At 51.6% G+C, this 10,142-nt stretch overlaps 1 protein-coding gene across 4 annotated transcripts in view; it reads right to left on the reverse strand.

Moving 5' to 3' along the window:
• The window catches only part of SLC43A1 (solute carrier family 43 member 1), a 32,471-nt gene that overhangs the window by 8,380 nt on the left and 13,949 nt on the right, over positions 1 to 10,142 (reverse strand). For 2 of the 4 annotated variants that reach the window (XM_003801337.3, XM_003801338.3), the window contains 9 exons: positions 9,216 to 9,399; positions 9,051 to 9,106; positions 8,714 to 8,790; positions 6,314 to 6,406; positions 4,318 to 4,451; positions 3,255 to 3,433; positions 1,093 to 1,239; positions 965 to 1,000; positions 628 to 766 (listed from right to left, as the gene is read on the reverse strand). In XM_003801337.3, coding sequence (XP_003801385.1) covers positions 628 to 766; positions 965 to 1,000; positions 1,093 to 1,239; positions 3,255 to 3,433; positions 4,318 to 4,451; positions 6,314 to 6,406; positions 8,714 to 8,790; positions 9,051 to 9,106; positions 9,216 to 9,399 — 1,045 coding nt within the window. Of the gene's footprint in view, positions 1 to 627; positions 1,001 to 1,092; positions 1,240 to 3,254; positions 3,434 to 4,317; positions 4,452 to 6,313; positions 6,407 to 8,713; positions 8,791 to 9,050; positions 9,107 to 9,215; positions 9,400 to 10,142 lie in introns of all 4 variants that reach the window. The other 2 variants (XM_012812453.2, XM_012812451.2) reach the window with 1 other exon arrangement.

A 10,142-nucleotide genomic window follows, 5' to 3' on the forward strand; every position in this document is an offset into this window, starting at 1 on the left:
AAAAAAAAAAAAAAAAAAAGATTGTTTTGCTTGAGACCAAGAGTTTGAAACCAGGCTGAGTAACACACTGAGACTCTATCTCTACTTAAAAAAACAAAACAAACAAAAAACCCAGATAGCTGCTGTAGAACTAAATGAGTTGGTACAAGGTGCCTAGTGCATAGTCAGCACTGAATGTTAGCTATTCTTATTACCAAGCAAGCCATGTCCCTTCTTTTCTTTTTTTGGAGACAGAGTCTCACTTTGTTGCTGTTCAGTAGAGTGCTGTGGCGTCACAGCTCACAGCAACCTCCAGCTCTTGGGCTTAGACGATTCTCTTGCCTCAGCCTCCCAAGTAGCTGGGACCACAGGCACCCACTACAACGCCCGGCTATTTTTTGTTGCAGTTTGGCCAGGGTCTGGTTCGAACCAGCCACCCTCAGTATATGGGGCTGGCGCCCTACCCACTGAGCCACAGGCACTGCCCAAGCGGTCTCTTCTTAGCCTCAGTTTCCTCATCTGTAAAATGGGTGGGCACCTTTGCTCTACCAAGACTGACAGAGTGAAATATGATACTGGCTATAAAAGCACAGAGAAAATGAACAGCACTGTCTGACCACTTGTTGTCACCATCCCTGTGCATGTCACCTGGCATCTCTGAGGCCAGTGCCCTCAGCCGGGGCATCCACACAGTCCTTGATCCGCCAGTCCATGATGTAGCCGATGAGAGGGCAGGTGAGAAGGCACAACAGCTGCATGGCCCCAAAGACAGAGGTGTAGAACCCAACTAGGCAGGACACCAAAGGGAATAAGGTCAGGAGCTGGCATGAGAGAGGCCAGAGAGTGCCTTCCGCTGACCCCAGGCTCTTAGATCCCCAAATGCCCAGGGTCACCAGGGTGGGCCCAGGCCCACAGGAGGCCCACCCCCTGCAGAGAAGGCAATGGCAGGTGGGTATGGGCCATGGTCCTGCTCTCTTCTCCCTACCTGACTCTGACGCCTTTTCGCTCTGTTCACTTGTCTCTGTGGGGAAGGGGAAGGGCATGGTAAGGAGAGCTCGGCCAGAATGACCGTCCTATGCCCCACACCCCCTACAGGCCTCCACAGCGCCTCACTCTGCTCCTGGCCGCTGAGCACTATGAACTCCAGCATCTTGTTCATGGCAGCCATGTAGAAGATGATCCGCAGCTGGGTCAAGCCCATGGTGAGGAGGCTCCACAGGAAAATGGGGGCACAGAGACTCTTTCGGAAAGGGACAGACCCTGAGGAGATAGCAGGGAGTGCCCTTGAGCCCCAGCCCACCACTGCCCTCTGCCCTAGCTCATGCGGTTCTAGCAGGGGGCTCTGTGTCACTAACTATACGCCAGCTAATTTTTTCTTTCTTTTTGTTTTTTTTTTTTTGTTTTTTTTTTTTGCAGTTTTTGGCTGGGGCTGGGTTTGAACCCGCCACCTCTGGCATATGGGTCCAGCGCCCTACTCCTTTGAGCCATAGGCACCACCCTCTATTTCTCACTTTATCACCCTAGGTAGTGCCATGGCATCCTAGCTCACAGCAACCTCTAACTCTTGGGCTTAAGCGATTTTCTTGCCTCAGCCTCTCAGGTACCTGAGACTACAGGAGCCTGCCTGGCTATTTGTTTTGTTGTTGCAGTTGTCATTTGCTGCTTAGCAGGCCCGGGTCAGGTTCGAATCCGCCAGCCCCAGTGTATGTGGCCGGTGCCCTAACCACTTAGCTACGAGCGCCAAGCCTAGTTTTTCTCCTTTTAGTTGAGATGGGGTCTAGTTCATGCTCAGGCTGGTCTGAAACTCCTGAGCTCATGCAATCCATGCCTTCCAGAGTGCTATTATTACAGGTGTGAGCCGCCATGCCCAGCCAACTATGTAACTTTAGGGAAGGACAGATGGTGATGGGAAAGTTCAGGCTCCCATGCCCCCAAGTTCTCACCCAGCTCTATAACTCTACACAGAACATTGGTAGGTGACCACCTATGCTTTGTATGGTAATATTCTGCAGCGCCTACCATGGGCTACACACTTGACATGTATTATCTCATTTAATTAAATCTGACAACAGGGCTGGGCACAATGGCTCATGCCCCTAATCCTAGCACTCTGGGAGGCTGAGGCAGGTGGACTGCTTGAGCTCACAAGTTTGAGACCATCCTCAGCAAAAGCAAGACACCATCTCTACTAAAAATAGAAAAACTGAGGCACGAGGATCGATTGAGTCCAAGTTGGAGGTTGATGTGAGGTATGACACCACGGCACTGTACCCAGAGTGACAGCTTGAAATGCTGTCTCAAAAAAATAAATCTGACAACAGTCCTATCTTTACCACATTTTACAGGTGAGGAAACTGCAGCTCACAGAGCTCTATGACTTGCCCAAACTCACAGGGCCTGATTCTGGCTCATGCCCTTAACCACTCTGCCTCTGAGGATGGGCAGCAGGGGAAACCATCCTCATAACCACACACCATTCTGCACCTTACAAAGAGCTTCCATGTCTGCTGTGGTATTCAATAGTCACAACTAACTTCCCTGTGAGGTAGGTGTTATTCGTGCTAGTCTAAGCAATAAGGAAATGAAGAGCAAGATGAGGTGATCTACTCAAGTCACATGGCCCATAACTGGGAGCAGAACTCAAATCCCCCATCTCCTGAGTCCAAGGGACTTCTTCCTGCTAGGCATGATGGTTCATTCCTATAATCCCAGCATTTGGGAAGCTGAGGCAGGAGGATCACTGGAGGCCAGGAGTTCAAGATCAGCATAAACAACATAGTGAGACCTCCCATCTCTAACCCCTCAAAGGAACTTCTTCCACTAATCATGGAGGCAGCAGTCCTGGGGTTTCAGGCAAGTTGCCCAGGCAGGTGGGTGCAGCTCCTCCTATAGCCAGCAGGGGGCATCGCCAGCCAGGTGCTGGAGGGCTCTTGCCCGGTAGTAGCTCGGGCTTGACTGCACCTGATGCAATAGATTTTATAAGTTGCAGGGCACTCAAAGGAAACCAGCTGCCCCACAGGATCAGAAACCCTACTACCCCCATTCTAGGACATCCTCCGTTCCCCATCCTGAGAATCCAGTAGGATACCCCTAAATATGAACTTCCCAAAGCTTTGATTTCCCCACCTGTAAATGGGAAGCATGCCCCACCTACATCATGGGTTGTTGTAAGGACTGAGAGAAGAACTGAGAAAGAGGCTTGAGTGCTCACGAAGCAGAAGCACCCACCCTCCCCGTCCCCCAAGGCAGGCACCTTGATCAGATGAGACACTTACTCTCAGGAAGTTTTTCTGAGGTACCACGAACATCCTGGGATGAGATAAAGATGTCATCCCCCTCCTCCAGGCTAGGGGCCTTCTGGCTCAGCCGCTGGCCCACTGTGGTCACGTGGGTATAGAAGCGGTCGCCTGTCACCTTGTGATCCAGGGCCAGCCCGCTGAGCTTGATCTTCTTTCTGCCAGCAGCCGGGTCAGAGAGTGTGGGAACTAGCCACCAGAGCCCAGCCCCAACAGTCGACCACTAGGCAGCTGCCCCAGTCTGTCCCAGTACCAACATGCCCAATAACAAGCTCCCAAATGTGGGGATCCTGTCTGTGATGCTCAGAACCTGCCCCAGGGACCAGCTTAGCACAGATGCCCGGTAGAGAGTACATCAGCTACTTTTCACTCAGGCTGTCCCCATAAGGAGGAAGCATTAAAATCTCAGACAGGAGTCAGCCGTCTGACTCCCCCTTTTAATGGTGTGACTTACAGCATGTCACTTCCTTTCCTGCACTTCTGTTATTAATGGAGTCAATAATAGAATCCACCTCACATAGCTGTCTGAGAATGGTATGGAGGCTAAGTACAGCGCCTGGCATACAGTAGGCACTCAATAACTGCCAGTTACATGACTGTCACCCTGTGTGCTTGCTGTGGAGCCTCACCCCCTACCCCTAATGAACTGATATGCAGCTGGGAAACCTTGGCATTTAGGTTGCCCCACAAAAGGTGGGGTGCTTGGTTATTTTGTAACCCCCCTTTTGGGTCTACATGGCATCTGGTGCTATTGCTGGGGTCCCTCTGATCTCCTCCAAACCCACAAAGGATAATACCAATAATAGTTACTATGTTTTGGTCACCTGTTATATGCCAGCTCTATGACTTAAAACGCCTGTGGATGGCTAGGAGCAGGCCTACTACACAGATGAAAACCAGAGCTCAGAGAGCTCAAGCAATTTGCCAGGGTGAGATCTAAGCTGAAGTCTCCCTGACTCCAAAGCTGATTCTCTCCATCCTGTCACCACAGCCGGGCTCCCCTTCTGCAGTTGAGGAGCCGTTGCCCATTCCAGCCACTCACGTGTAATTAACTTCCTCAGGGGCAGGAAAGGCTTCAACAGGCCAGTTGAGAGCACAGTTCAGAAAGATAAGACAGGCCAGGCCAGACCAGGTGAACATGATGACCACGAAGGTCACACCAGCATCTTTGATCAGCTGTGGGAGGAGGGTAAAGGTTCACAGAGGAGGCCCCTTGGTCCTAGACTCCACTCAGGTATAGCCCAGGGCTCAGAGGCCTTAAAAGAAAGTCTCTTCTATCCAACTCTTTGTGCCCAATTTGCAGATGAGGAAATTGAGGCCAGAAGCAGAGTCAGATCAAGAAGACTCACCATTCTTCTTCCTTTTTCACTCAAGTCTCCCTAAAGACATGTGAAGAAGTTCCCACAGAAGTATTGAAGTTGCTGGCCCTCTTTCAAAATATCATTGAAAGCTCAAATGTTATCTTAAAAAGGTACACTCATTTTGCCCATGATTCCACTAATATTCATCTTTATTTTTACACAAGTGTCCAGGCTGGGTGAAGTGGCTCACACCTGTAACCTCTGCACTCTAGAAGGCCAAGGCAGGTGGATCATCTGAGCTCATGAGTTTGAGTCCAGCCTGAGCAAGAGTGAGACCTTGTCTCTAAAACAAAAATAGGCAGGTGTTGTGGCGGATGCCTGTAGTCCCAGCTACTTGGGAGGCTGAGGCAAGAGGATCGCTTGAGTACAAGAGTTTGAGGTTGCCGTGAGCTATGACACTACAGCACTCAATCAGGGGAAAGAAAGTCTCAAAAAGAAAAAAACTGTCCACTTTGTATTAGGTATAAAGGAAAAATTAATACTCTAGGTTTACCAGGCCCTAATGGCACATTCCCTGGGGGAAAGGCAGGCCCAGTCTGTGAAGCCTCATCTCCTCTTTCACAGGTGGTCCGAGGTGGCACAACTGAGTGATTTGGGGGGAAGCGCTAGTCCTCTGCCTAAGGTCTCCTGAGCCCAGAACAGGTAGCTTCAGAATTGGTTGGGATTTTATGCACTCATGGGAGATCTGGGGCACAGAAGTGACGTCCTCCTCCGGTCCTTCCCATACTCTCCACTAGAATGACTGATGTCTGCCCTACATTCAGGCTCCTACTCAGAGGTCTCCTTGTGCCTGGAAAAACCTTTGCTCCTCCACAGCAATAGGCCTTGAGGCCTTTTCCTCCTTGGGGGCAGGACAGAGCTTCAAAGAGCCATACCCACAGATGTGTGAAGGTGAAATCTGGTTCCTCAAACTCTACTCCTTTAGTTGAAGAGAGAAGGGAACCACTCACCCACTATGCCTGCTCACCAGAAAACCTGATGACAACCATCCACGCACATTCTCATTCTCAAACTCCTTTGAAGAGTCTGAGCAAAAGTACCTTCTAAACTAAAAAAATTAATTGCCCAAGGTGGAGTGTGAGGAGTACATCATGGCCCAGTAAAGGGTTCTTTGATATCTTTTGACAGAGGAAGAAAACAGAAGCCCCTGGCTTGCCCAAATTAAAACTCAGATAGATCTCCTGGCTTCCTGGTCCACCACACTGACCTGTCCAGGATATAGCCTGGAATGGACTACATTTTTGATCTCAGACCAAGTCACTCAGCTTTGTCTGAAGATGTGGAAAAAGATATGGCCCAAAAAGTTGGATGAGGCCAGGGAGTCAGGGACCTTGAATGCAAGTGAAGGGGTTGGATTTGATTTTGTAGATAAAGCAAAACCACTGAAGGTTTTTCAGCAGGTGTGTGGGCCAGTTCTCCATCAGAGGTCATTCTGGAAGTCATGGGAAAGATGAATTAGAGAGAAAAAAGATCAGAAGCAGGGAGACCAGCCCAGGAGAGAGAAGGCAAGCCTGCAGTGGGACAGCAGCAAAGAAGGAACACAAAGACGCAGCGAAGTCAGACCCACGGAGAAGCACCAGCCACTGCACACCCAGCCCCACCGGTTCTCATCAAGGCAAATAAAACCCAGGAGACCTCACTGTCCCTCTCACTGCCACCCCTGAGGCAGCTCCATACCTTGATTCCCGGGAACGTGATGGCAGAAGAGGCATAGGAGCCAATCATGAGGGCCATGAACGTGGAGCGCAGGTTCCCAAACATGTTGGGCAGCTGAGGGGCAAGAGTGGAACCCATGAGCAGGGGACACCCTGACACACACCCAGGGTTCCCAGCCCAGCTGTGAAAATTGGGCTCTAGGAACCACAAACCCAGGGGATGTGGTGGAAAATGTCAACGTGGGAAACTGTACTCTATCCTCTCCTACACACTCACGATGCATCTAAAAGGCTCCCAGGAGCTCTCTCAAAGAGAAATTTTGTTAATATTGTGTAACCCGAGGGTTTCCCAGTTTGTTGCTTATGGAGCCCCTTTATTGTGTGACACCTCTGAACAACCCATGGAACAGGTGTTTAAGAAAATACTAATTGGGTGGTGCCTGTGACTCAAAGGAGTAGGGTGCAGGCCCCATGTACCAGAGGTGGTGGGTTCAAACCTGGCCCCAGACAAAAACTGCAAAAAACCAAACAAATAAAAACAAAAAACATTAATCTAGTCTGATTCGTTTTAGATGAGAAAATTGAGGCCCCAAAGGGAAAGAAACAAAGAAATACACTCAAATTCACAGAGCACATTAATAACTTTCTCTCCTACTGTGGCCATCTCAGTCCTAACCTAAGGGTGTGACCATGTCTGACCCTAGAGCAAGATGGTGTTTCTTAAACCTCTTGGTGGCCCCAAACACCTCAGCCCAGTTTCTGCTGAATCAGGACAGATCCTGGGGAGGAGGGTGGTGGTGAGAGTGGGAATAGGCAGGGAGCAGGGGCAGGCCAGGTCTCCAGAGGAGGTGGCTTTGACGTAGAGCTGGCCCAGAGCCCCCACCAGTTAAGAATTAATCTTGTACATTCTGCTCAATGGCAATAGCCAGGCCTTGGGGGAAGAGAAAACAAAGGCATGACGTCCTTTACACACACCCCCATCTGGCCCCACCATCCTCCCCAGGTCACCAGAACCCCGCAGCTGGAAAGGATCTCAGAAGCCATACAAAGCTAAACCCTCTTCACAGAGGGGAAAACCGAAGCTCTGAAAAAGGTGGTGTTTAAACACAGAGAGCCAAATCATCCTATGCCTACCAAATGCCTCAGGAGAGGGAGTGGGGACAGGTTGGCCCCCACTCGGGCAGAGGTTTCCCTGGCACCCTGGATCTGCAGGGCACGCAGCCAAGGACGCCAGGGAAGGGCGCCAGGGCCTGGAGGGAGGCAGGGACCCTCCCCCCAAGGTCCGCTGGCTCAGTTTCCGCCAGCACAGCGGGTAGGGCGAGGCGGGCGGCGGCTAACCCCATGTTGGCGGGCTGGGAGCTCGAGGGCAGCAGCCGGGCCGCTGCGCTGGACCTCCGGGGTAAGCCCTGCACAGCTGCCGCAGCAGTCGGGGGGGCGGGACCGGCCGAAGGAGGGGCGGGGTCGTAGAAGGCGGGGCCGGTGCCAGGCCGTGCGATTGGCTGGAGATTACAGCCGGTGGGGCGGTGGCGGGGCGGAGCCGTCTGCCGAGCCCCCTAAGCGGCCCGGGGCGGGGTCGGAGGTCAAGCCCGGCACCCCCGAGAGAAAAGGGATTTAGGGGCTGGAGCCAAGCTACACAGGGCAAAGAAAGGGCTGCAGAGCAGGGCGGGGAGGAAGGGATCCACTTCCTTTGACAGTTGTGAAATGTCCGCGGTTGGAATTAAAGGCAGCTGCTGGGGTAAGATGAAATTCAGCCAAAAACACCCAGTTTGGCTGTCAGGAGGCCGTCGTCCCAGATAAACAGCCCGCCCAAAGCCAGCCCAGCCAGGAACCCTCCCCTTCCCCCACCAAAACACTCCTAAGCCTTTAACCCTTATACTCACATACATAAACATATACAGTTAGAGAAACATATACACAAACTCGCACACACGTGTAATAGGTCACGCCGTGTGAAAAAGCTGTTTTTGTAGGTCAGGCCTGGCCAGGTATGGCCAATTCCATGTAGTTCCTACACTCACCACTACACTTGTGGACTTGAGCCATTTTGCACAGGACAGACTGCTCTCCCACAACGTGGCAAACATATGCACTGTCCCTCCCCCTCACTATCATATTACTCAGTTTTATTTTTCTTCCCAGCACTTAAGACAATGGACATAATTTATTAGTTTACCCCATACGTAAGCTCCTGGAAGGGGAGGACATTGATAGTCCTGTTTGTGCTGTGGCCCCAGCATCCAGAACAGAGCTCGACAGACATTTATAGGCTATGAACACACACATGCACACACGTACACCCTGACACACAGCCTCACCTCCACCCTTAACTGCCACCTGCATGGTTTCACACACCCACTCGATCTGTGTCCACACCCCCACACCCCCGGAAGTCCTGCTGCCAGGACAGGCTTGTTATACTCACAGTGAGTGAAGTGAACGTTAGGCAGATTCCACCAAAGCCATTCAGGGACAGAGCCAGGAATATCAATGGAGACAGAACTAGGAAAAGGAAGAGAGGCAGATGAGGACATTTGGGGACCTGTAGGAGGCCAAGGGCAGAGCCGGGATGGACATCCACCTTCATGATGTGAAGGTGGGGTTCTGGTGACCTGGGGAGGATGGTGGGGCCAGACAGGGGTGTGTGCAAAGGACGTCATGACTTAGTTTCCTCTTCCCCCAAGGCCTGGCTATTGTCACTGAGCAGAACATACAAGATTAATTCTGTCCCTTGTGGAGTCATGAAGGGACAGACAGCTCACCTTCAGTGTTTCGTGATGCCAGGGCCATAAGGGTGCAGGAGGCAGCGAAGGAGGCACTGTGGGGACACAGGGAAGGGGAGGGCTTGACCTGTGAGCCCTCGGAGAGCCCACGTCCCTGCAGCACCAACCTTTGCCCTCCAGCTCCCCACAGCCCAGCCACCTCACCTGCCAACCAGCCGCAAGGGCCGGGGGCCAAAGCGGTCCATGAGGATCCCCAGGGGCAAGGTGGTGGCACTGAGCACAAAGGAACCAATGGTGAAGCCCAGGTTGAGCATCTCATCCTGCAGAGCACAGGTTGGCCACTTGTGGTGCCCATCCTGCGTCGTGGTGGTGATGGTGGTGTTCTCAGCTGAGGAGGAGGAAGGGAGGGCTCAGCACATGACAGCAGGGGCAGCTGGGCACAAAAGAGAGCAGCCTGTACTCAGGGGCCTGTGTTCAAGTTCCATGCCAGGTGACTCTGGGGGGACTCCATAAATGGCAGCAATTAGTATGTGAGAGTTGCACACACACCCAACCTGAGGACTCAACTAATTAAAATGAGATAATGGACATGGAAGCGTTTACCAAGTTGTAATATTCATTCAATGTCCCAGCTCAGGGGGTTTCATGGACCTCCCAAGAGAAAGCACCTCCTAATCTAGGGCAGAGGCAGTGAATGGACCTCTTATGGCCATAACAAGAATTTTCACTCTTGGCTCGGCACCTGTGGCTCAAGTGGCTAAGGTGCCAGCCATGTACGCCCAAGGTAGTGGGTTCGAATCCAGCCAGGGCCCACCAAACAACAATGATAGCTGCAACCAAAAAATAGTCAGGCATTGTGGTGGGTGCCTGTGGTCCCAGCTGCTTGGGAGACAGAGGCAGGAGACTCGCTTGAGCCCAGGAGTTGGAGGTTGCTGTGAGCTGTGATGCCACAGCACTCTACCAGGAGGACAGCTTGAGGCTGTGTCTCAAAAAAAAAAAAAAGAAATTGTTCTCTTTTCTTTCTTTGAAAGCTGATCATATATCCTGTTTAGCAAGATATCTGCATGAAAAATATGGGTGGAATTCAGACCCCAGATATTTTGCATACCTTCTTATGCTTAGAAGAATGAG

The sequence above is a fragment of the Otolemur garnettii genome, unplaced genomic scaffold (genome assembly GCF_000181295.1).
Source record: "Otolemur garnettii isolate 467f Iridium unplaced genomic scaffold, OtoGar3 scaffold00209, whole genome shotgun sequence".
Classification (NCBI taxonomy): domain Eukaryota; kingdom Metazoa; phylum Chordata; class Mammalia; order Primates; family Galagidae; genus Otolemur; species Otolemur garnettii.